The following is a 27,975-nucleotide window of genomic DNA, read 5'->3' on the forward strand; positions in this document are numbered from 1 at the left end:
GAGTTGTGTGAATGAGAGTGCCGGCCACGTGCGTAATGGCGGAACCGCGTGCACTGTATGGAATGTGTTTGAAAGCAGACACGTACTCCGCTCGTGAAACGTGCATGGATTTATCCATGGCGATGTACCTTCGGTCCTCGCTGGCAGTGGTGGATTCTTCATGGATGGTGAACGTCTTCTCGTCTCTGCGGCCAGCGAGGCTGCAATCGTGCCAGGGAATGTACAGTGCGGGCCACGTTGGCACATGTGAAACGAACGCGTTGATCGGCGCTGGTCGGACTCTCGAGCAGGCGTGCAGGACCCACCACCGCTCGCCCATGTGGGTTTTGCAGGATGATTCGCGTGCCAATTTCGGTGTGCGCAATTCATGTCATCTCATGGGTTCGGAGTGCATTATTGCCTCTGTTTGGGGTGGCCTTGCCGGAAACGAAGTGAGGTGCTTTCCGGCCCAAGCTGGCGGGCCACGTGAGGGGTCGGGGCCAATCGGAGCGCCCGATTCGGGAAATGACGTTTGGATTCGGCATGGCCCCTCCCCCAAGCTGCGGGTCCTATAAAAGTCGGGGCAGTCCCTCTGGCCTGGTCGGTCTGTGTTTCCTGCTTCTCGTCTCCGCCCACGCCTCGTCGACACCGTCACGACCGCCTCCTGCTCTTGGACTCCACCTCCTCGTCTCCGCCCACACCACGTCGACACCACCCGCTTACCTGATCCCGCCCACTACTCGACCCTCGCCCTCTGGACTCCGCCCCTTCTCCACTCAACTCCTCCTTCACGATCACAGTCTCCACACGTGCGGCTTGGGCCAGAGGCAACGCACCCACTGTGGGGTACCACACCCCGGAGCACCCCACCCCACCCCCCCCCGGGAATGTATTGGTGGCACGCCGTGCTCTCGGGCGCACAGGTACCGAGATCATAGCCTCAACCCCCCCCCCCCCCCCGGCCCGGTTGCAAAACTCCCTTTACATCGGTGTGTGTGTGTGTGTGTGTGTGTGTGTGTGTGTGTGTGTGTGTGTGTGTGTGTGTGTGTGTGTGTGTGTGTGTGTGCTGGCGCCTGTCTGCTTAAATAAGACTAGAAGATTGTTATCATTGTTATTGTTATTATTTCCGCGTTAAAGGCCCAGTCACACCTTGACGTTTTAGCCAGCTGATGCCGATTTTTGGAAAATTTGTCTAAAACGCTGGTACACGTCCAATACGTTATGGGTAAGTTTTGATATCATTGAGAGCACGCTGAAAAACACTGCCATACGTCGTTGTACGCTGGCTTTAAACGTTGTACTTTTCGGTTGTCCTCAAATTTTTCATGCTTGAAATTTTAAGACTTATGCCAGCGTATGACTCACACGTTCTGCATAACGCTGGCCATAAATTGTAGGCACGTCACGCGATCGTTGACACACGTCGACACACGTTACTTGTAAGTTACTCATAAGTCGAAACACGTCGAGGTAATGTTTAGCGTACCCGAAACTTATTTCTAACCTATGAGTAACGTGTTGTACTCACGCTACGCGATCGGTGACACACATCGACACACATTATTTGTAAGGTGCTCATAAGTCGAAACACTTGAAGGTAATGGTTAGCGTCAGTGTTCCAGACTCCCTGGTTTTTTTTGTTTTTTTTTTCTTCCTTCCTTCGGTATGATGGTGATTTTGACACTTCGATTTCTAGTGCGGTTATAATATAGACCCAATTTCTAGTGCGGTAATTAATAGGCTGCCGCTCAACGATTTAAATCATAACCACACTGTACACTGAACACCGTCATACCGAAGAAAAAAAAAAACCGGGAGTCTGGAACACTGATGCTAACCATTACCTTCATGTGTTTCGACTTATGAGCACCTTTCAAGTAACGTGTGTCGATGTGTGTCAACGATCGCATATCGTGCGTACAACTTATTCCCATCGCATGTGGAGCGTGTGTCATACGGCAAGTACGTCGTAAAATTTTCAACATGTTTAAAATTACAAGACGTACTCCACTTAATACGACGTATGATAGCGTACTTTAGCGTTCTATTCACGCATACCAAACTTACCCATACCGTATTCGACGTGCACCAGCGTTTTAGACGCATTTTTCAGAGGTCGGCATATGCTGGCAAGATCGCCAAGGTGTGACTGCGATGTTGACACTTCCATTTCTGTGGCGGTTATGATTTGAATCGTTGTGTGGCAGCCTTTTCATAACCTACGCCACGTCATCGTCGGCGATGCGTGCAGCGCGCTATGCATAAGTTAGACTATCGTTGGGCAAAGGTTGTGAAGGCCGACAACAGGTTCAGCATTCGTTGGTAGAAGCTATCTATAACACAACGAAACGTTCTGTGTCCGTTACTAATACGTTATGCATAAGACCAAATCGTTATGAATACGTCCGAATCTTAAAAAAAAAAAAAAACATCAAAAGTTCAACGTACGCCAGCGTTTTACATACATTTTAATACGTTGCCATTGCTGGCTAAAATGTCAAGGTGGGACTGGGCCTTAAGTCTGCTCTGTGTCCCCTTTTGTAAGTTTCCTGTTTATTGTCGCACCACACGCTTCTTCCTATCTCTGCACAACACACCCCAATAAATCTTCACTGTGCCACATAGCTTTCCTCGCCTGCTTGTAAATAAATAATTATCATTAGGAATGTTCCCTGCTCGTTTTTGTCTTTTCTTCCATTGGTCCAGCGTGGTCTGAATTCTAGTTTAGCCGGGACTTTATTCCCAACGATCCGTTCCTTTTAGCCGGTACGTCCTTGTCAGTGTCGCTCAGCTGCATCCAATCCGATAAAGTGATCCGGTTCAGACAAGGCGTATCGAGGGCGTGTTTCCCCGGTAATTAGACCACGTGATTAATTAGGTAACCCGATTAACCCATAGATGGGAGGACCCTAGGTCACGCAGTTGAGTTATTGGCGTCCACGGTCGGTTAAGCGACCCGCCGCTCCCGGAATTATTTATCCGTGTGCGACGGCCTACAATTCCGGGGAGTCTGGTGGGAATCGACATAGCTTTCCCCACCTCATTGTCTTCTCACCCGACACCCCGGCCCGCAACAATATGTTCTTGGTTTTTAATCTAGGTTTATTGGACCTGATGTAATGGAATTCTTGTAAATGTGTTGTCAGCTTGTGTGCGATTGATTTTGTCGATATCTTGTTTGCACATTTAAGCAGAATCTAAAAGTGGTTGTAAGCCTCGTTTCGTGATGTAAGCTTCATAGAGACACTTGGACGCAATACTATATGTTGGACAAGCACGTTAGGAACATCATTTTACTTTGTGTGAATCGTAAGAACATGATTAGATGATGGACTAATATATTCATCTCGTGAATGCATCTTTCATTTTGGCACAATCATTAATTTGGTCTGCTGGTTGCATCATTACTGAGGCACAGCTGTGTCACTGATGTAGTACAGCCCTTTTGGTTTAGGATAGGGGTTTGTAATTTAGACACGGTGCAAAATGATCTCTCCTATTTGGGGGTTGTGGAGGGAAGGGAGAGTTTCTGTGGATTCTGTAGCGTCCATCAGCGAATGCTAGAAAATTGGTCCCCAGCTTACCTACCCACACACAAAGGACGATGTTCTTGTCGATGTAACGGCCCACCTGTGAAACACCAGCGTGAGAGCTTATATTCTGTTTGGGAATCAAATCCATACAAGACATCTCTAATGTTATTCCATTGCTTCTGAACTATCCATTCAATCCAAATGGGAAATCAATATCGTGCAATTTATGGGATTTAGGCCTGGTAGCACAACAAGTGTCCAACAACAGCTAGGTGCCCAGCTGGAAACACCGCCAGTCCAACCTGATTGTACCTTTGGATATATTGTTGGTGGCATACATTCCTAGTTCATAGATATTGTGACATTTAGGAACGTGCGTCAACAAACATTTTTAGTTGAAAGAATGTGTGGGTAGTCATCTTGAAAATACAAAGCTAAGTTAAACAACACAAGAAAAAGGAAGTTGCATGGGCAAGGAAACATAATGTAATGGGTCTTCATAGTTGGTTAGAAATGAGTCCAGTAAGTAAATGGAAACTTGCATTGTTAAAATAAGCTTTGGCTCACATCCACTGCTATACAATGTTATGATGACCTTAATCTCCTGTCTAATTTCCTTTGTATACTTTCAGCTCCAGCAGGGTATTCAGCGGTTGATGGAGTTCCGCTCGGGAGGCTGGGATCCCGAGTATACTCTGTGTACCCAAAAGATAGTACCTCATCGGGTGATGAGCCAGAGGACAAGTCCAAGCTTCGGACGATGCTCGTGTGCAATATCGAGAGTCAAGATGGCGTGCGGCACATCACCATACGTTCATTACTTCAGGTTTGACTGGCTCCTTACTAGACTTTTATTTGTCTTCATTTTCTTGCAAAGTGGATAAAGGCTTGAAATAATAAAATTAATTTGTATTTTAATGCTGTGAATGCATCCTTGCCCAAGAGGTATTTTTGTTCTCTATTGATATTCCTTGATGACCGAACATATATGTCATATTCCTTGTCTCTTAATACCCCTGAAACAATCTGTTGAAGTAGGCATCAATCTGTGGTGCAGTGGAAATCAATTTGAGGGGAACGACATTTATGTGGGTGAAACTCTTCTGTATGTGTACGAAAATCCGTATTTTTGTAACGACCCTCAGGAGGTTTCTGTATTTTCTTAAGATAAACAGGCCGCAATTATAGGGAATTGAGGTACTATTCCGATGTACAGTAGAATCTGGGTAATAAATGTATGCTTGAATACAAACAGATATGAAAAAATAAGCACACACGGGCCTCCCTATTTGATTTCTCCATTAAAAATAAGCGCATGTAGAAACGTCATCGTAAGGCTTTGAAAACTGAAAATATTATAAACTCAAAGACAACCGTATTACGTGTTTATTGGTACATAAACTTTAACTCCGAATTTCTTACACATCTGGGACTGGTAGTTACTAGAGTTGTATGATCAAAAAAATGTTGTTCATCAAGGGTCGTGAAAGGGTGACTTACGACGAGGGTGGTAAAGGGGTGATTTACGACAAGGGTGGTAAAGGGGTGTTTTACGACAAGGGTGGTAAAGGGGTGTTTTACGACAAGGGTGGTAAAGGGGTGATTTACGGCAAGGGTGGTGAAGGGGTGATTTACGACAAGGGTGGGAAAGGGGTGATTTACGACAAGGGTGAGAAAGGGGTGATTTTCGACAAGCGTGGGAAAGAGGTGATTTACGACAAGGGTGGTAAAGGGGTGATTTACGATAAGTGTGGTAAAGTAGTGATTTATGACAAGGGTGGTAAAGTAGTGATTTATGACAAGGGTGGTAAAGTAGTGATTTATGACAAGGGTGGTAAAGTAGTGATTTACGATAAGGGTGGTAAAGCGGTGATTTACGACAAGGGTGGTGAAGGGGTGATTTTCGACAACGGTCGGAAACAGGTTATTTATGAAAAGGGTGGTAAAGGGGTGATTCACGAAAAGGGTGGTAAAGGGGTGATTCACGACAAGGGTGGTAAAGGGGTGATTTACGACAAGGGTGGGAAAGGGGTGATTTACGACAAGGGTGGGAAAGGGGTGATTTACGACAAGGGTGGTAAAGCGGTGATTTACGACAAGGGTGGGAAAGGGGTGATTTACGACAAGGGTGGGAAAGGGGTGATTTACGACAAGGGTGGGAAAGGGGTGATTTACGACAAGGGTTAGAAAGGGGTGTTTTACGACAAGGGTGGTAAAGCGGTGGCTTACGACAAGGGTGGTAAAGGGGTGATTTACGACAAGGGTGGGAAAGGGGTGATTTACGACAAGGGTGGGAAAGGGGTACTTTACGACAAGGGTGGGAATGGGGTGATTTACGACAAGGGTCGGAAAGGGGTGATTTACGACAAGGGTGGGAAAGGGGTGATTTACGACAAGGGTGGGAAAGGGGTGATTTACGACAAGGGTGGGAAAGGGGTGATTTACGACAAGGGTGGGAAAGGGGTGATTTACTACAAGGGTGGGAAAGGGGTTATTTACTACAAGGGTGGGAAAGGGGTGATTTACGATAAGGGTGGGTAAGGGGTGATTTACGACAAGGGTTAGAAAGGGGTGATTTGCGACAAGGGTGGTAAAGGGGTGACTTACGACCCTTTACGATGGAGTCGAAAAACAACGTTTTTCATCACAATCAAAAAGGACATGGCAGGGAAGCGTCAATCATATACCCGTGAAAAGAAGATCGAGATGATCACGTTTTACAACTCTTGTAAGAACCCGTAATAGACGTGTAATAAATTCGGACTTAACATGAGAACTTAGATGTGAATGGTGAAGAATGAGGAAATAATTGTTCAGAGTGCAAAAGGTTCGAAGAATATGGGGAGCGGAAGACGGGCCTTTTACATAGACATAGAAAACGGATACGTGCTCGAGGACTAACAGAAAGTGTATTTCGTATTTGTTTCTGAGGTACAGACAATTAAAATTGCAATGATGTAAAACTGACATCGATGCAGACAATCTGAAGAACATGTGCCATTATATGCATGGCATAGATTTTTGAATATAAGCACATATGGAAAATAAGTGCATATGTGCTCCATAAATCCAAAAATAGGCACATACACTTATTATCCAGATTCTACAGTATGCTGATTCGTTTCTTAACCCATTTCATCTGGATTGGGTGCAATGCCGACGCATCATTACCACGATTACTTGAATTACTCCCATGATAGTTTTTTATTTATTTTTTTTGTGAGGTATTTTTTGTGGAAGTTAGCTTGGCGCAATGGCTTGCAAGCATGTTATGATCAGATGTCTACCAGGCAGGAGCACATGTGTCTGTCGGTAAATACGAAAATATTTTAGTGTATGCATACAGAGAAGTCTGTCGGTAAAGCGTCCATTGTTGGATTTTCCCATCGCCATTCCCTCCTATATGAACTTCATGAAATGTCAACACGGCACATCGGTATTTTCCGTGAAGTAAAGACGCGATTCTGCTGCATACTAATACAAAACCTGATGATGTCTGTCGGTCACAGTGAGGTTTGTGACCACATCAATATGAGGGATCCTAGGGTCTTGAGTTCAAGTCCCACAAAATTCCCATTGAATTAATACCAGGTGGGGTCGACTCAGCTTGTCATCCTTCCGAGGTCGGCAAATAGAGTACCAGCTTGCTGGTATGATTGAGCCATTGGAGTATCCTGTGTCAGTGTGGCGACCCATCCAGGATTGTACACAATAACTCGGAAGACTGCTTCGGCAGCACTGACGCTCCGTGCAGAGTATGGTCCCAATGGATTCGGATGGATATAAGGCCAATAAATCTTAACAAGGAACTTTGACACAATATGGGGCCAATTGGCTTATCGTGCTGGTGCTACACCACTACCACCACCACATTAAATAAATCCATCAGGCTCTTGACTCTGTTTCACTGGGAGGAGGACTGGGGATGACAAAACTGGAGCAGGCACAGGGACTCGATTGATTATAAATGCAAATAAATCAACATTTTATAACTCATTTGTTTATGACGACTTGCAACTTTCCCTTGTACACATCACATGTGGCATTGTGTTTGCTGACCCCTGCTGGAGGGGGTGGTTAGAATTGTTAACTCTGTTGGTCTCTTTCGAGAGAATATTGCCAATTTTAACCTTCCCGGGGATTTGCCATTAATACCGCGCCAAAATGGTTTATCACTTGCTAAATCTGCAATGGTCAGTGACCACACCAAACATATTCTTCCAGAATACCATTTTCTTATAAGAAGTCACAGAACGATGAAAATGGAGAATCCCGCGACAAAAGATAGACGGACATGAAAACGAGCAAATACATAAATAAATAAATGAAATACACTCACGATCCGATGTAACAAAAACCCACTTCATTCAGGAAATGTAATCTAATCAAAATGGCCCAACAGAGGATGCCAGGTGAGGTGTTTCGGGCATACATTATGGCCATAACGAGTCCAGTATCCACCAAGTAAAGAAATGCACAGAAAACATCAGGGGGTGGTGAATGCTCTGGTTTACACTGGGGCGAGGGTAATTCCGGTAAACCTGCCATTACATGTCTCGTGAGTTTTTTTAGGGGCAGTGAATGCTCTGGTTCACACTGGAGCGAGGGTAATTCTGGTAAACCGCTGCAGTATGGTGACGCGTGAGCTTTTAAGTGTTGAGCTTTTGATCTCTTTGATTTTGAGGCTTGAGAGTTGTACTTTGGAGTATAGTTTCTACAAACTTATTGCAATCTGTTAAAGTACTGAGGTTGATGTATGAGATGCTGTACTCTGAACAGAGTTGAGCAATACTTGTTTTTTGTTGTATTCTTGCGACAAACAGCACTACATGCCAAGGTTATGGCCCTATCATATATTATATTGTTGTGGAAATGACTCCTTGCGCTTAATAATGTGTAACATAGAGCACTTATTTCCGTAAAGTGAATGGCTTCCATAAGCGTAAAGTAATTAATTGTAATGTAATGTTCTTTTTTTTTGTCTTTTTTTCTTTCTTTTAAATTTTTTTAAATTGAACTCCAACCAAGGAAATGGAAGTTTTTGAAAAGATTTTTTTTTAAACAAAATAAATGAGTAAAATCCCCACACCCCTCTTAAAAAACAGACTTTATAATGGTGTTAATGTGGGATTTTGTTCTTCCCGCGCCAAAGCCAGAATGCTAATGGCCTTTCCCCGCTGGACGGCCAAACTCAGTCGCTGCTTGAACCAGCCCAATTGCCTTATATAGTCGGTGGATGCAACGATCCTTGTACCGATATCACTAATAATGTTGGACGTAGATCGGCCATACACTCCAGTTGTTTTGATGGCAATTGGTTCGAATAAATATTGTTACCAATTTGGGAATTCGATTGCACACAACATACAGGTTCCTTTAGTCAGCTATGTCGATAAGTGCTTGTTCCCAAGATAGCTCACCTTTCATTGTTTAAATCTTCAGAAATCCATTACATGTGCTGTGGATCGATTTAATAGTTAGGGAACGAACAATGGAGACATCCCTCCCCCTCTTCTGCGAAGAGGAAGAACCACCCTGCCGTCCCGTGACTCATGATGTCAACAACTCCCTCCCACCCGTGGCTGAGCGGGGGATGGAGCAGGACGGCATGAATCATGAGTCACGCCGGGAGCGGGGAGGGGTGGGAGAAGGATAAGAGGAGATCTTTTCTTTTGTTCGTGGGCAGAGTTGGAGAAGGGAGTTGAGAGGAGTCGTTCAGCCGTCGGGTCCTGCTTGGCTTGCGTTAGGGTTGAGGCCTTCGGAAGCTTTTTGCTTCGGCTGGCTCAGTGAGCTTCGGCTGAGGCCTGGCTCGGGAGGAGGCTTTTTGGAGGCTTTTTGCTTTGATGGTTCCGTGAGCTTTGGCTTCTGCTTGGCTCGGGAGAGCTTTTTGCTTCAAGCTGCCCTGTTTGGAAGGAAGTTAAGCCGGTCGCTCGGCTCGGGCTGCGAGTGGTGGCTTCTTCTTCTTGGTTCGTGGAGCTCTTTGTTCTCCATTTTGGTTCCCGGCTTGGTGCGACTCGTCGACCTTTTCTTGGAGGTGGTTCCTCGGGGAAGCGACGCATCGACGGGAAGGATCGGCGCCTCGTCTCACCAGCACGTGTTGAGAAGCGCGGGAGGATTCGCGGGAGCTCGGGAAGGATCGCTGCTCGTGGCGATTGGGTCCAGCTCGCACTGGCTGGAGCCTGAGTCCGAACAACTTGAAGACCACACGAGGTGGAGAGGTTCGAGATAGGCTCTGCGTTTCAGCTCACCTGTCCTCCGAGCTGGAGCTCGTTATTAAAGGCCTCTGCCACCATTTCTTGGGTGTGTGTGTGCGTACGTGTGTCCGTGGTCCCGTCTAATAAGTAGGAACTGCTGTTAAGTGCAAGTGACTGTTCATAATAAGTAGACGGTTGTAGTTCTTTTGTCATGCTTTTGTTGCTTGTATAATTGCATACGTGTTTTGCCTTGTTTAATTGCATATGTGCTTTATTATAATAAATGTCCTTGTGTGAATGTAAACCTGTTCGTTGCGTCCATTCCCTCATTGAACTGCCCCATCTTGCACTCGGAATATAGTTGGTTTTTAAATAGCCGATAAAGATAATCGGATCCAACGAAGCAATGAGGCTCCGTTGAGATATAAACGGAAATTTGATCCGGAACGTCCGGATAATCTACAACACTGGTGTCTGGGAGTGGGAAACAGATTTATTCCCCTCCAAACTAAATTAATGGGAATCGGACCAAGGGTCTGCGAAGCGACCCTCCATTCCCCCAAATTACGAGCTTTAAATTATTCCGAGAAGCAAAATGGCGGTTCAAGGCGAACAGGAGCAGGGGGTAATAAACAGAGATTTAGAAATGTTTGAATCTATGGCCCGGGGCGAAATCACCGTGCAGGACACTCCCATTATGCGCCAGGTATTGTTAATTTTGCTGGCAAAGATGGATGGCATGGGAAGCGAAATGGATAAAAGTGCTTGCAAGATAATAAGCGACATGGAAACTAATATGTAACAAATGAAAAATGAAAGGGGAAACAAAATGGATGGGAATGCAAAGCGAAATTAAAAACGAAATGAAGGCGAATTTGAAAGAAAACGCAAAGGAAATGAAGGAAGAAATAAAATAAAAAACAGGGATGAGAATATGCAAAAACTCTGGGGTGAGATGCAGCGCATCGAGCTGAATCTCCAGGTTGGGCAAAAGGCAGTGACAGCAGTTGCGAGGAGCGAAACGCGGGCAGTGGAGCTCAAAATGGCGGTGCCACATGTTGGAGCGAACGAGCTGAGGGGAGTGTGGACTGTGTCGGTCCCGCGGTGGAGGACAAAATAATACGGGAGACATGTTGGACGAGACTCGTAACGGCAGAGAACGTGACCACACACACACAGTTAGTGGAGGACGAAGAGGGGGAGCTCAAGGAATGTGTCGTGAGCCGGTGCAAGCAGCCGGATAGCCTCCTTATGGAACGAGGGGAGGGAATATTCCCCCTTGAAGCTGATCTCGACCAGGTGGGTCCGGTCGTGTCGAGCGAGTTAGGAGGGGCGAGTGCTGTGAATGGGTGCACGCGAGGCTTGGGGGGTGTGAAGGCCCTGGGAATCCTTGTGGTGGAGCGAATCCCCAGTGTGGTTGTTCCGGTGTGTGTGGTTCCAGTATGTGTGTTCACAAATGTGGCGGAATGTGTGCTGAGAAGCGCGCATGGCGTGGGTGAGGGGCGTTGTGTGAAAGAGACCGCGTGTGTGAGTAATATGGTGTGCCTGGTAGCGAGTGTGCTGAAATGCGGGCCTTCCAACACGCCGTGTGTAAAGGAAACACCGAGTGTGGAAGGAACAGCGTGTGCGAGGGAAACAGCGTGTGTGGTTTCGAAATGTGTGAGTGAAACGGTGTGCTTGAGTGAAAAGGTGTGTGTGAGAGAGAAACACCGAGGGTGGAAGGAACAGTGTGTGTGAGAGAGACCGCATGTGTCAGAGCGCTGTATGTGAGGGAGACGGCGGTTGGCATGCGGGAACATGCAACCGCATGTCCGAATGAGAGTGTCATGGCGAGGTGTGTGAGCGTCGTGGCACGTGGAAGTTTGTGCGCGAGAGTGCGACAACGATGGTGCCTGACGGTGGACAAAGGCCGAGTAGCCGCCGAAGCTATTTTTGGGACCGTGCCGGGTTTTCACGGCAGTGCGCGGGGTCCGTGCTGTGCGACGCACGAGGTCGGCACGGGCGCGGCTACGCAAGTGAATCCCGGTCCGGAAACGCACGCGGTGGATTAGCCAATCCCGCGGGACGGACAGAAGCTCGGCTGGATTGCGGATTTGGACCGCATGGGTTCTCCACGCGAGCGAGTTTGTAAAGCTCCGACAAGCAGAGCACATCTGTTCGCGTGGGGAACCCCTCGAAACGTGAGGCTTGCTTTTAATGCGCAGGGTGACGTCATGGCTGCAGGGTTGGAATCCGGCAGGAGGGAAATCCCTGCCGGATGGTGCCGTCCGATAAGGGACGAGGTGTGAGAAACGCGAACAGCTGCCATGACGTCACAGGGAAAGAGCGCAGGTTGCGAGTTGCCATGCTGGTGCACGCATGAAAAAAAAAAAGAAGCAAGCCTCGCTTCGGGTGAACAGGATTCCCTGGGCAAGGGCTGGAAGACCCCCCCCCTGTCAGGGGGCACAGGAAGTACTAGTTAGGGGGATGAGTTAGCGATAGTTAGACCGGCTTCATGGGGATATGGATTGTTCCTCATGGAGCCTGTGGAATGGATTAGTTAGAGGGATTTTAGTTCAGATTTAGGAAATGGGAATTTTTGGATTTTTGGAGACATGGACAGACATGGAAATGTGTAGAGGGGACGTAGCTTAGCTACGTAGAGTAAATGGAACGTGCATGAGAATAAGGGATGACGAGGGAGCACAAGTTGGTTCGGGTATTTAATTAGGAAGGATGGCAGTATAGAGTGTTGGTGTGAGTTGTGAAATGGAAAGTGTGTGAGGAATGAGTGTGGGACAGCGGGCCCAAGTGTGCGAGTGGAGCGAATGTGGTATGCAAGGTGCGAATGACTGGTTGGGGGGAGGAGTGATTCCCACCCAAGTGACCCCGGGGTCAGTTTAATATTAGCGAGTGGGTTATTCAAATTTACTAACAGGAGGTCGTTTTGTTGTTGGTGTCGAGAGAAGGCACGAAACCCGTTTGGAGGGGTGCAAGAGTTCATGGACCGGCTGGGAGCGTGGCTGTGGAAAGTTGAGTATTCCTTTTGTGGGCACCCCGGGCCCCGGACTAGTCGGTCAGAGTAGGCTAAGGGCCCAAGAGGGGCCGGGATAGTGTAGTGGGCACGGGAGACCCGTCGGAAACGGGACCCGTAGCACCAGAATGCCACGGGGGCAGTGTCGTGGGCACGGACGACCCTCGGAAAGGGACCCGGGGCATCAACATGCCACGTGGGCATCGGAGGGGGCAATACCAGAGAGGGCAACCCCCCGCGTTTATAGGGAGCAGCTAGGCTCGGAGGCAGCCTGCTGGCCTGGGGGTGCCATGGTTAGAGTTCTGCAGAGGGGGAGTTCCTGCCAGTTGAGCCACGCTGCCCAGCCAGGAAATTGTACGAGGGCACGAATAAAAATTTGAGGGCAAGGCTCAAATTTATAATGGACACCAACACAGACGACAGGAATCATGGTTTCTAGAACCGATAGTTTTAAAGTGTGAGGCGTTTTTGGAAAGCCCCGGGGTAGTTTCAGGTTAATGAATGTTAGGGTAGATAGGAGATGTACCCCTTCGCACCATCCATCGCTTCGCTCGTTGTAGGCCGCTGGACTCACCTTGGTAGATCGCTGAACTCTGAGGAGGCCATTCTGAGGCTTCGTTGGGCCTCGAGACAGGACGCTAGTTTCTCCATATTCCCCTCTAAAAAGGATTTTAGGGGTTGGGAGTAGGCTTGGTGGACATGATAGGCTAGCTGGACAATGACGATAAAGGGGGTGAGGGAGACAATTATAAAAGGGAAATAAAAATAATAAAAATAAAGAGGGGATAAATTTTGTTGTGTTGTGTGGCAAATTAAGGGAGTGGGTATGGACAGCGACAGGCAAAGGCGATAGAGTGGGGGGAGACAGGAGGCTAGGTCCGAGCCCGCCTTCAAAGCGGCCGGCACCACCACACTCCCTTCAGAACTGATGGAACCACACCAGAGGCCGGCCAGCTTCACCTGCTGGCCTGTTATGCTGCAGCTGCCTGTTCTGCATGGACTTGCCTTGCCATGCCTCGTTTGCCTGCCTCTGCCATGACCCCATGCCTGCTAGCCCTTGTTTGCGTTTGCCCCTGTGTCCATCCATCTCCATGTGTGCCAGGAACATCCAGTTTTGCAAGGACTGCCCTGCAGGCAGCCTGTGTATCCATCATGCTCATTTGTGTTTTGCAACCATCTCCATCCATTCCCCTGCATCAATGAACTTCAAAATGACTTTTACCTTCTCCCCTTTCACAGATCACAAGTCCTGGGCCATGGTTAAGTAATGGATAAGTTGAGTGAAAATTGTAAATACGTGGAACCCCACCTGCATGTTTGTTTTAGTGCCGGCAATTTTAGTGAAGTTGTCCGAATGAGTCTGAGAGCTTTTTTTGTTAGTTACGCAGCGCATTAGGTTATTTATTTTTGGGAAAGGAATAAAGAAATGTCGCACTCAGGGATCCGAAGGTAGAACGTACTCGGGGAAAACTTACACATGCTGGTCACACGAAAATTTGACGACTCGGGACGAGTCTGTAAAAAGGGGAAGGGGTAGTATAACGAATTTGGGAATTCGATTGCACACAACATACAGGTTCCTTTAGTCAGCTATGTTGATAAGTGCTTGTTCCCGAGATAGCTCACCTTTCATTGTTTAAATGTTCAGAAATCGATTAGATGCGCTGCGGATCGATTTAATAGTTAGGGAACGAACAATGGAGACATCCCTCCCCTCTTCTGCGAACAGGAAGAACCACCCTGCCGTCCCGTGACTCATGATGTCAACAACTCCCTCCAACCCGTGGCTGAGCGGGGGATGGAGCACGAAGTCATGAGTTACGCCGGGAGCGAGGGAGGGGCGGGAGAAGGATAAGAGGAGATCTTTTCTTTTGTTCGTGGGCAGAGTTGGAGAAGGGAGTTGAGGGGAGTCGTTCAGCCGTCGGGTCCTGCTTGGCTTGCGTTAGGGTTGAGGCCTTCGGAAGCTTTTTGCTTCGGCTGGCTCAGTGAGCTTCGGCTGAGGCCTGGCTCGGGAGGAGGCTTTTTGGAGGCTTTTTGCTTTGATGGTTCCGTGAGCTTCGGCTTCTGCTTGGCTCGGGAGAGCTTTTTGGTTCAAGCTGCCCTGTTTGGAAGGAAGTTAAGCCGTCGCTCGACTCGAGCTGCGAGTGGTGGCTTCTTCTTCTTGGTTCGTGGAGCTCTTTGTTCTCCATTTTGGTTCCCGGCTTGGTGTGACTCGTCGACCTTTCCTTGGAGGTGGTTCCTCGGAGAAGCGATGCATCGATGGGAAGGATTGGCGCCTCGTCTCACCAGCACGTGTTGACAAGCGCGGGAGGATTCGCGGGAGCTCAGGAAGGATCGCAGCTCATGGCGATTGGGTCCAGCTCGCTCTCGCTGGAGCCCGGGTCCGAACAACTTGAAGAACACACGAGGTGGAGAGGTTCGAGATAGGTTCTGGGTTTCAGCTCACCTGTCCTCTGAGCTGGAGCTCGTTATTAAAGGCCTCTGCCACTATTTCTTGGGTGTGTGTGTGTGTGTGTGTGCGGGTGTGTCCGTGGGCCCGTCTAATAAGTAGGAACTGCTGTTAAGTGCAAGTGACTGTATATAATAAGTAGACGGTTGTAGTTCTTTTGTCGTGCTTTTGTTGCTTGTATAATTGCAAACGTTTTTTGCCTTGTTTAATTGCATACGTGCTTTATTATAATAAATGTCCTTGTGTGAATGTAAACCTGTTCGTTGTGTCCATTCCCTCATTGAACTGCCCCATCTTGCACTCGGAATATAGATGGTTTTTAAATAGCCGATAAATAGAATCGGGTCTGGTGAGGTCTGGCGATAATACCCGCTCGGTTATCCCAGAACGGAACCGATCGCTTAAGCGGTTCGTGTCCAAGCAGGCCTTCGCCAAGGTACGGTCCCTCGGTAGGTTACCCGCGCGGGTACTTAGGTATATCAATATTCGGTGATTGACCCTATTTCGCCGGGTAGAATACGGACTGGGCCATGGTGAGATTAAAAACCCACCTGTGACTAGTTTCTGGCGTTGTTCCAGAAAGTCACGACTGGATTGTCCGTTCGGTGGGCGAAGCAACCGCTATTGGTTAGACGCGGTCGTTCGCACGTCGACGGGCGTGAATTCTACAACAATATGTTTGGCTGAGGCCGGCGTGTTTGTTACGTTTTAGAACTTCCGCATCGGTGGCAGCAGCTCCAGCCATTAAGGCTGTATTGTAAATGTGTGGGGTTAGACTTTTCCCATTCTTGTATGGGACAATGGTCAAGCCTTCCAGGCGGCTCTTTTCATGAAGGTCTACACCAAGGGGTTTCCAAGACAGATGGTATCCTTGCCCATTAAGGGCACATTTGACCATGTCGTTTAAGGCCGAATGTCTTAAAATCTGACTGCGGCTTTGGTTGTGAGATGGCGCAATGTATTGCCCACAGCGATCGGAAAACACCACTGTCTTTCTTGGTTAATGCAAATGAACTTGCACTGAAAAAAACAGGACACATGGCTTCAGAAACCTCTCCCCGCAGAACCATGTAAATGAACAGGGTAAGAGAAGAGAGTAAGTGCCCCCCCCCCCCGCATCAGCAGATTCCTTGCCCAAAAGAGCCTGAAGAGGTCCTGGTCTGACCGAGATTCGGACGAAGTGCTCAGAGAGAACCACCATGGTGGCTAATTGACAGTCGGGTGCGGCCGGTAGGTTGAGGTGAGGCAGGGCAGCCGGGTGTTTGGCTTTGAGGGTTTTGGTCATTTTAGCTGATTGTGGGGCATGTCCCCGTAGAAGAAATTCTGAAGTCATCCTGTACATTTCAGTAATTTATTTAACAAACAACATAAACAAATACAAACAAACAAATACACAGACTTGCTCCAGATCTCTGAAATACATGATAAAGTTAAGTTCTTCATATCCAGAATCCAGTGAGACATAGTATTTTTTTATTTACAAATGTTGGCGCCACAGTTGGTCAAGTCTTGATATTCCCAGGTGGAGCTCATCTTCAGCCTTCGTGCAGCCACCAGCTTGATTTGGTTGAATGATTGTACCATAGATTTCAAACCCAGATGTGTAGATTCTCACCCGGCACAGAATGATAGAATGATGTCAAACTGCAACCCTTTTGGGTATTTTGATAGATTTCTATAGTATGTAGGTTAAAAGTCAGTATGCTTCTAACAGACTGGGGAAGTATACTATCTTGAAGCAATTAGAGCTTAGTGAATATGTCTGGACATTTACTTAGACCCCCATTCCAATTAAACTGAAATCATACACCCCGTCCAACTTGTTGGTGCCTTTCGTAAAAATCCCTTAGAAAGCAAGATAGCTTTTAAATGATAGGCAACTCTTTTATACTGAATTAAAGCTTATTTGAAAGGTCAGCCTGCTTATCATATCTTTACTAGACAGTTCGACATCTTTCAATGCAGAGGTAAGACATGATTATGTTAAAATAAAAAATGGATACATGTTCAAGAACATAGAATCATACTTTTATTTTATTATCAAGTTTAATTTAATAACATTTTATTATTGTTTTTATCACCCTCAAACTCATTATACTAATTTCAGAGAAATTGCACCGACACCCCTCACAAGATGCCGACTCTCTGATGGCCCCCTTGATATCCATATTGGAAAATTTGGCTTTCACCCTTCTGTTGAGAGTTGTCGGCTTTTTAAGGCTTAGTTGTGGAGTTGCCAGAAAGGACAACTGGAGGCGGTGGCAAGACATCCATTGCCAAAAAATCGGCCACCTGACGCTTGACTTTAGAAGTCAATAAGATATCGGGGGAGTCTGGAGCTTCTTTATCGGCAACCTAAGGCCAAAGTAACAAAAAACAAGGAGGCGATACCAGGCCAAGGGGGCCTGGTTCTCGAGGACAACGTCATGGAGTAGTTTGCCAAAAGCATCTGGCTTCAGTGACACTGCCAGTGGCTGCCGACCGTCCATCATTGTCATCACCTACGCCAGCATCACTTGCCTTGGCTGCTGAAAACCGGACATGGCTAAGTTTTGTATTGGGCTCCATGTCACATAATCCTGCTGCTGTGGTACGCTTTCGTGTAATTATTGGATTAAGGCGTGTCCAAGGAGCCACCTTGTTCCTATACACCTTCTGCAACCTTAGAGGATTTGGCTGTCTGTCATTAAATGTTTTACAGCTTTGCTGAAGGTCGACCGGTTCATCTGCGGAGGGGAGGGGAGTTCACATGGCCATGTTGGTCTTCCCATGGCAATCCAGCTTTTCCGTCGAAGGGAGGGGAGTATATGCAGCCATGTTGCTATGACCAGGGTTGTCCAGCTCATCCGCCGTGGGGGGGGGGGGGGTTTGTACGGCCACGTTGCTCTGCCCAAAGTCATCCCATTCGCCCACCATGGAACACGAAGTTTGCGTGGCCATATCACTCTGCTCAAGCCCATCCCGCATGACCATCGGAGGGAGCCGAGTTTGCGCAGCCATATTGATTAAAGTTTGGTATTGCTGTGTCCCGGGGTGTCGCAGACCTTTCTCATGGCATTAGCAACCCTGATAAAGCTGTCTAATGGCCGCTTTTCCTGAAATACGGGGGGAGGAGGCCTCTCGGGGTCAGCGTCATTCGGTACGTCGTTTAGTCGCCCCTCGACATGGTACTCTTGCACATAACTGTCGATAAACCTTTCGAGCTTTGTAATGTCAAGCGAAAGTCCGCAAGGGCTTTTGAATGAAACTTGGTAGGAGCCCACTCGATCCGGGCTCTGGTGATCGGCCATGTTGTGACATCAACCCTCTGACGTTCGATGTTGTAGTGAGTGCCAGATGTTCTTTGAAAGAGTGGAATTCAACAAGATCCCCAGCTTCAACAAGATCCCCACCTTGGCCAATGCCAAGCAAGGTGAGACGTGTGCAGCATGTCATGAGAAACGTGTGAGCCTGCGGGGATAAAAGGCGTGCAGGTCGGAACAATGAGGATATTCCTGGGATGACTGAGGAGAACCTTTGGAGCCTAAGACAAAAGGCTGTTCCTGGAGCTGCTGGAGCTGCCGGAAAGCCGCACCCCCACCCAACTCAGCAAGCAGGCTGCCGTCTCTCCACCAGCTCTACTGGATTTGGCTGAAAATCTTTCTTTCTGTCCTGTCAATTGCCTATGTCTATCTCTCTCATGGGGTGTCTAATTGGACCCAGATAAGGACTTGTATAGCTCGAAGGGCACTCAGTAGAGAGCATACCTCTGCCAGACTGATTAGTTTGTATTGTATCCCACTGATAGACTGGATCTGCATTTGGACCTGAACTAAAATTGAATCAGCTTGTTCTTGTCATCTAACCAACTCACCCACCAAGTTTCGTCCGAATCCGTCCATAACTTTTTGAAATATCCTGCTATATATCGTTTTAGCCCTGTCACTCAATAGTGAAGAATCACTTAATTCATCAGATCCGGATTCGGATTCGGACCTTCACCAAAATCTCATCATTTAGTCCTTGTCACATACCCAAGCTCTCCACAAATTTTCGTCCAAATCCGTCCACAACTTTTTGAGATATTTTGTTCACAAACAAAGAAACAGACAGACGGGTAAAAACGTAACCTCCATCCACCTTCGGTGGCGGAGGTAATTAAAGAACTGCTGTTTGTTGTTGGTTTGTGGGTGTGTGTCGATAATGGGGAAGAGGTTTTATTCATAACGGTTAGTTGAATCATTTATCAGTATTGCTTCCTTCTGTTTCCTCCCAGTGTCATCACTTGCTTGTTTAAATATACCTGCCTTTGTCTCGGGTAAATTCCGTTTGTCCTGGTGGATTCTTCTGGTGGTTTGAGTAAATCCCACTAAGAGTAGATTGGTTGCAGTTAATGCCTCTAAATAATATCATCTCACGTGAAGAAGGTTTGCTCGGCCTGACTAGATTGGTCACGTGATCGCCAATCAGCATAGGGCTTGGCTGGCTTAACGGTTCCAACAGGTACGGTCGTGGAGATCAAAGACCGTGATCCAACCTGGAGCCATTGACTCACCTGACCTCTACAGTCGCTTTGACATGGCTAGCTGGATTCGTACCGGGCAACCGGAATGGTCTGATGGCTGCAACAATATAATATCCAACAGTATATGTTTAAACGAGTTGCCCATTGTGTGTTAATACCATATGCTGAATTCACTCCTGGTGGTTAACTGTATAACCTGCATACCTGAAATTGGTGGAAGGTCTGGTGTTTTAATATTGTACATCTACCATAGGCTTTGGGAAAGATGATCTCATTTGGCTAGGTATCCTCCTCTATACGGTACTTGTAAAAAATAAAGACCGTTACAAAATTTTTTGATTTGAAGAGATAAGTTTGCTAATTTACTCAGTTAAAGATATTATGTGAAAAAAAAAACATTGAGTCAAACTCAATATAAAGATCATGCCATGCTGTCTAAGTTTGTGGGCGTATCCTATTTTGTGGTTCATGATCCAGTGCTGAACTCGCACTCTGCGAGCTGTGCTTCTGAGCTGAGTCTGAATAAAGCCAGGTTTGGCCGTTAACTCGAAAATAACTCGGATATTTTCCTGTCACTTGAAATAAAATAATCGCAGTATTTTGCAAGTGTTTGGTGGTAGAAATGTGTGGTAGTATATAAATTGGATGTCTTTTGAATGGTTATGATGTTTCTCTTTGTGAGTTTCAAAGCAAAATGTTACCATAATCGGGCACCAAGTCTAACTTATCTGTCTGACTCTGTTAACCATGAGCACAGGGGCGTGTTCTGTTAGCAATTGGCTCGCTTGATTCAAAGCGCTCAAGCTATCACTGCAACGGCTTGCCACGAGGGGAAGTGCTTGAATTCCTCTCGAATACCCTGTCCTGGAGGCCGATGTGCCGTGGAAAAGTCTATGGCCAGGCGGGTTGCTAAGGCCTAAGTCACATTTGCTCTACGGTGAGGATACGGCGGCCGTATGCCCTCTGAATTGACAGAAACGTGCGGCGGCCGCAGAGTTTCTACGGTGGCCTCAGGGTGGCCCTACGCCGTTTGGCTATCTTTTACAGGCCGTAGGGGTTGCCGTGGAATTATAACGTGGAGTTATAACTTTTTTTCATATCTACGTTCTCCGTAGCAATTCGACAAGCCGAAACAAAAGAACTGGTAAAAAAAAAGAAGAAAAAAAAAGAACCCACTCGTTACCATCTGTCTGGCCGCACGTTCACCTTAGGGCTCCCTGCGGTTGCCTTGCGGGCACCTTGCATCTGCCTTGAAAATTCTATGGCCGCCCCAGGAACGCCCTAAGGTCACCGTGCGACATCAAATCAAAGACCGTACGGCACCCCCACGTTTTCGGTCTCCACAATTTATAAATACGCCGTGCGGCTCCCCGAAAAAAAACAAAAAAACAAACAAACAAACAAAAAAAACCATATGTGACTGCTACATTGTGTGACTGTGGAAATACTGCGGCCGCCCTATAATTGCTAATGGCCGTAGATTTTGTAGACCCTACGGCCGCCGTGCCAAATGTGACTTAGGCCTAAACAACTACGAACGTCAATTAACCTCGCAAACTCTGATAGGTTTATCTGTCTAACTCTGTTTGTCTGAGGAGCTCACTAAATTGACTGAGTTTTGTGCCCTCAGCACACACTCGGATTACTGCCGAATGATGCAGTGAGTGTACGCTGGCTAACGAGAGCAAATCACATGGGGTAGAATTTCCCAACTACCAAACGTGCAAATTATGCTGGACCAATGGAGGAATTTTATATTTTTTTCTCTTGCGTCGAGAAATATTACTACACAAGGAGTCTCCTATATGCGTTCCTATGAAATGCTATTTGTTTTAAAACGGTGTATATCGGAATGTATTTTCCCATAGCAATACATGTTGTAAGGGGGAGAAGGGGTGTGTGTGTGTTGTGAAAATTGTGGGCCCCTTTTAGAGAAGTTATAAATATTTTCAACAATCAATAAAGTACTGCCTAAACTTCATACCTTCCTTCCTCCTAGTATTTTATTCTCCCTCACCTGAACTGTTGTAACATTGCCTGGGCATGCTCTCAGTTATTCAAAAGCATTCCTCAAGGATCTGTCCCCTTTCTCATCCATGGGACCACACTGCACCTCTTTTCACCAATCTCAACACATTGACACTTTTTGACATTAATAAATTACATGCAGGGATATTCATGTACAAGCATATCAACAATCTTCTTCCACAAGTCTTTTCATCTTACTTTACAGTAGTCCATGATATCCACACTCATTTCATGATATCACAAGATAACTAACCCTAACCTTTTACTCGCACATCATATTCTATTAATACACTACGTTATTATGGGCCACGTCTTTGGAATGGTATTGATGGAGCAATACAGGCACAGTCATCTGTGGGTCCGTTTAAAGGCCCGGTCACACCTTGACGTTTTAGCCAACGTGTGCCGATTTTTGAATTTTTTTTCTAAAACGCTGGCACACGTTGAATACGTTATGGGTAAGTTTTGATAACATTGAGAGCACGCTGGAAAACACTGCCATACGTCGTTGTACGTTGGCTTTAAACGTTGTACTTTTTGGTTGTCCTCAAATTTTTTCATGCTTGAAATTTCACGACGTATGCCGGCGTATGACTCACACGTTCCGCTACGCTGGCCACAAGTTGTATGCACGGTCTGCGATCGTTGACAGACGTCAAAACATGCTACTTGTAAGTTAATCATAAGTTGAGACATGCCGAGGTAATGTTTAGCGTACCCGAAACTTATTTCTAACCTATGATTAACGTGTTGTTGGCACGTTACGCGATCGTTTCCACACGTCGACAGACGTTACTTTTAAGTTACTCATAGGCTGAAAGACGTCGGTATAATGGATCGTCCTTGCATCAGCGTCCATGGCCACGGCCAGGACACTTATTTGCAGCATTCTTCAAACTTTTCTTCAGCATGACGAGGATGTTCACACTTCGATGTCTTGCTTGGCTATGATTCCAATTGTCCATTGGCAGCGTCTATTTAAAATAGTCGAGTTTGAGCGTTTTAACACGTTCAGAAGAAACGTTTCAAATTTCCAAACCCCAGCGTCAAAAAACAAAGGCGAGTGACAGCAATTTAAATCGTTCATTGTAAACAATGAAAATAGCTGAGTGGTACCGTTTAAAAGTCGTTGAGTGTAAAAAAAAAAATCCAATTGTTGAGCGCAAGCGTCTACTTTCAATAGTGGAGATGCAGCCATTTAAATCGTTCAGTGGCAGCCTATGAATAGCAAACCCTACGTCACCGGCAAAGATAAACTGCCGCACGATATGGATAAGTTAGGCTATCGTTGGGCATAGTTTGTGAACGCCGGCTTCACGATAATTATTCGTTGGTATATTGTATCTATAAGTAATCAAAGCGCTCTATGCACATTATTAGTTCATTGTGCATTTGTCCAACCCGTTATGAATAGACCTAAATCGTGAAAACAAGCCATAGCTCATTGTTGAAAAAGCCCCATAAAAAATTAGCCGCGAAGAACTTCGAACAATGGTGAAAAGATGTCTCCTACCCGTGGACACGCGGACGCAAGGACGATCCATCATAACCCACACCTTCCCCCTCACACTCACCTACTACTGCCAACATGAACAAACTACTACTAATACTAATACTAATACTGATACTTATACTGATACTGTTAATGCTGACATGGATATCGACTCAAAAAGGACTCGAAAACACTGTTCTGTTCCCCTTTTATGAGCAGCATTTTTATATACCAATTCCCAAAACCGCTGGGAACACGTCTTTATATGGCAGTTGTAAGCTAGAAACATGTTAAATTTTTTTTTTTGTCGACCGGAAGACGTCATTGGAATACGTCTACATACATCGATGTGTGTTGGGACTACGTAAAGAATTGGTTCAAGGCACGTCAAACACAAGTTAGAAATAAGTTTCGCGTAAAAAAGACATTACCGCGACGTGTTTCGACTTATAAGTAGCCTTTGTGGACGTGTGTCAGCGTCCACATATCGTGTGTAAAACTTATCCCTATCGCATGCGGAACGTGTGTCATACGCCGAGTACATCGTAAAATTTCTTGACTTACTCAACTTACTACGACGTATGATAGCGTACTTTAGTGTTCTACTCACGTATACCAAACTTACTCATACCGTATTTGACGTGCCCCAACGTTTTAGACACATTTTTCTTAGGTCGGCATACGCTGGCAAGATCGCCAAGGTGTGACCGCGGTGTTGACACTTCCATTTCTACGGCAGTTATGATTCGAATCGTTGTGCGTCAGCCTTTTAATAGGCTACGTCACGACATCGTCGGTGATGCGTGCAACGCGCTATGCCTAAGTTAGACTATCGTTGGGCATCGGTTGTGTAGGCCGACAACAGGTTCAGCATTCGTTGGTATAAGTTATCTATAACACAACGAAACGTTCTGTGTCCGTTACCAATGCGTTATACATAAGACCAAGTCGCTATGAATACGTCCGAATCTTTAAAAAAAAAACATCAAAAGTTCAACGTAAGCCAGCGTTTTACATACATTTTAATACGTTGCCATCGCTGGCTAAAACGTCAAGGTGTGACCGGGCCTTTAGTGTTCTTATAAACCAAATTTAATCCTGTATTATTGAAAGTTTCCCTTCTTACAAATCGATTTCTTATTTACTCTTATAAGTCTTCGCCTTATTGTTATGTCATTCTTTTTTTATCTGTTTATTCTTGTGATTGTATTCATAGTATTCTTGACCATTTTTCCTTCATTCTTTGTCATTCCTTAGTTTTGATCCAATTTATCGTTTGTCATTTACATTGTTAGCCCATAGCACCAATACAGGCCTCGGCTTCTGAACATACCTCCATATTTGCGTCTGTGTTACCACCCTCGCCGAAGGAGAGGGTATTGCATTTGGGTCCGTCCGTTCGTTTGTATGTCTGTCTGACAACACAGAACTTTCGTGTTTTTCTCTGCAACCGCTTGTCTGATTGAGACAAAATTTTCACCATCGGTGCGACGACTCATCTGGAATGTTTTAATCATAATTATGACGTCATGTCACATGGTGTGGCAGCCATGTTGGAAAAATGGAAAAACTTTGGATCATTGTATTTCTGAAACTGCTCCAAAGAAAAAAATTGAAACTTGGCACAAGACAAGTACTCCTCATGGGGAATGTATGATTTTTTTATGATGTCATAGGTGCCTTTATTATGATGTCATAATTACATATCTAGAATGCTACATCTGATCAGTATGAAAAATTTTGATGGTCATCTAGGGATTAAATGCTCCACAGAAAAAAAAAATTGATGATGTCATCAGTCACGTGATTCCACAGTCATATTGTTTAAAAAACCTTTTTTTTAAACCTTCTAAAATCTTCTTCTCTGAAGTGGCTGAACAGATTGAGGAAATTTTACATGTATGACCGCCTATCCATGAGGAACAAAAGGTTCACACATGAGGAACAAATGGTTCACATGACATCATAGGTTACATGGTTTGGCAGCCATATTGGAATTACCCGAAAACCTATAAAAAATCTTCTCCAGAATGGCTGGACAAATCGAGAGAAAACGTCACAAAAATGTTCCCCAAGCCATGGGTGTCCATTTTTTTTTATGGAGTAATTAATAGGTCACATGGTTTGGCAGCCATATTGTATTGATGAAAAATATTAAATTATGTTTTCTCTGGAACTGCTTAATCAATCGATGTGAAACTTCAAAATGATGATCTAGTTGTGATGGGGAATACATGTTTTAAATTTGAACCTGATCGGACGCATGGTCTGGCAGCCAGAATAATTTAATTTTTTGATATAGGTTCTTTTTTTCTTGTTTTTAGGTCATCTCGTTAGAGATGACCTCATAAAACCAGTCTCGATGTCCGTACGTACGTACGTCCCCATTTTTTTCTTCCGATTTTCTTGATATTTGGTATGTGGGTCGATGTCGATGAGGGATGCACGACGGTTTGACTTTTGACCCGATTGAAGGTCAAGGTCACTCCAGAGTTGCGAAATCGTCCATTTTCAAAATCTATCTCCTCCGCCGTTTATGATCCGATCTTCGAAATTCCTTCGGATTCTGATATGGAACAATATCTAAATTTGGTCGGGCAAGTTTTTTGAAATCCGCCCTGGTTATCGAGTCACGTGTCTTCAAAGTTGGAAAAATCGTCTATGTGATACGGTCAAAAAAATTTTGCCCGATCTTGATGAAACTTGGTATGTCGGTAGGGGTTGATGAGTGATGCACGACGGTATGACTTTCGACCTGATTGAAGGTCGATGTCAAGGTCACCGATGTTGTAAACTTGTGAAATCATCCATTGTGAAAATATCATCCGCAATTTATGACTCAGAAATGCGGTTTGATTTCTGAGGTCCGGTTTCTATCCTTTTGCAGACACATTGATCATAAATGTTCCAAATCAACCATTTGCAAAAACTATCTCCGGATAACTCAGAAATGTAGTTTGATTTCTGAGGTTTTCTATCCTTTTTACTCCCGGGCTTTCGTCTGTACGTTGAACCAAACGACAAGATTACATCGAAGCCATTCTAAGCCGGTCAGAGATCCACATCGACAGAGCTTCAGAGATGACCGTCACCCCCAACCGGGGGTAATTATTTTGAATAAGGTTCACTTGGCTGTGCCTGGATGGGTTTGAGGGTAGAGGAGTAGCAGCTGAAATGTGAATCTTATCCAGGTTCCTCCTGATGACTTCATTTTTACTTTTTGCTTGTTTGGGTTTCTGCTGATTACTCAAATGCAGGACTTTCTTCTTCTGGGTTTGGGTTTATTCTTCTGCAGGATGACTCAAATACCAAGTTGATCTTCCATTTGATTTGAATTGAATTTATTTTCATCACATTCTAAATTCAATTGAATGATGAATAATAATAAGGAAAACGTGGGTCAGGGTCAGGGTGAAGTTTCTAATAAAAGCAGGGTTGCATCAAAGCGGGACGTCTTGGTACCCGGTCATCACTGCCAGCAGTTATAAAGTGGCAGTTCCAATTATATCTCATTAATTATGTAACACACCAGTACACAAACACCACACAAAATACACTACACAAAATAAGTCCTGGTGATGGTCTGCAATCTCTGATTCCTCTTTTTCTTGTTTTGATTGTAGCCTTCTGAGTTCACAAAGTTTCAGAAATATTACTTTCATTTATTTTTCTTTTACTGTACTTGTGTTGGCAACTGTGGAAATAAATATTCTTTTGGAATTGAAAAACTGAAGTAAAAGAAACCACCTTAACACATCTAATTTCATCTGCAAGTTGACTGCACTGCTTCTCTTTCTCACAGAGGCACTAGACTGTTTGTCACTCATGAAGTGGTAAATAATACAGTATCAAAAGCGAATAAAATGTAACTGGGCAGATATTTATGTTGAAATAAATATATGTTGAACATCAACAAGGATGGCGGTGTAACCAGACAGGGCAGAGTGAGACAGAGGTTTCTTGTTTTGTTTTCTTGTTCTTGCATTTTTACATACATATATATACACACACACACACACAGGGGGCTGCAAAAGTAGGTATACAGTAATGAAAAACAAAACGTGCACACAAAACGTATTTTATTGATTATACAAGTATATCAATAATAACATACCAATAATAAACATATCAATAAGAAACATAGTATTTTTATTAAATGTATTATTCTAGTATTAAATGAATCTGATCACCACTATTATAATACTGGTAATACTGGTATAATCCTTACTGTATACCTACTTTTGCAGCTATATATATATATATATATATATATATATATATATATATATATATATATATATATATATATATATATATATATATATATATATATATATATATATAGTGTTACGAATTTCGGTCCGCCCGGCGTGCGATCGGCCACGTACCTCAAATAGTGACCGCGTAGCCCACCGGAACAGACAATTCAGTCGTGACCCTCCTTGGAACTACCGCCAGGAGCTAGTCACGGGTGGGTCTTTCGACCACACCATTATCGTGCCAATCGGCCACTCGCGCAGGATAGGGTTGTTCGCCAAACTCGACCTATCTAAGTACCTGCGCGGGTAGTTAACCGGGCGATCGTACCTCGCCGCCGGCCGGCCTAGGACACGAACCGCTTAAGCCGTCCGTTCCGTGCTTCAGTGATAACCGAGCCGTGTTATTGCCGGCCCCGACGGACGTGATTATTTACCGTGTGCTTACACCCTTCTAACAATTCCTTCCGTGATGCAAAATGGAACTTTCAAACAAGGGAAAGGACGCAACGAAACGGGGAACAGTT

General features: G+C 45.4%; 1 protein-coding gene across 1 annotated transcript in view; it reads left to right on the forward strand.

Annotated features, from left to right (window-relative positions):
- Positions 1-27,975, forward strand: part of LOC147023371 (intermembrane lipid transfer protein VPS13A-like) — a 220,847-nt gene that overhangs the window by 181,909 nt on the left and 10,963 nt on the right. Inside the window, exon 47 of the mRNA XM_085888717.1 lies at positions 4,145-4,338. Within this exon, the coding sequence (XP_085744843.1) occupies positions 4,145-4,338 (194 nt within the window). The remainder of the gene's footprint in view (positions 1-4,144; positions 4,339-27,975) is intronic.

The sequence above is a fragment of the Eptatretus burgeri genome, chromosome 7 (genome assembly GCF_056783735.1).
Source record: "Eptatretus burgeri isolate ZD-2024b chromosome 7, Ebu_testis_v1, whole genome shotgun sequence".
In the NCBI taxonomy this organism is placed as follows: domain Eukaryota; kingdom Metazoa; phylum Chordata; class Myxini; order Myxiniformes; family Myxinidae; genus Eptatretus; species Eptatretus burgeri.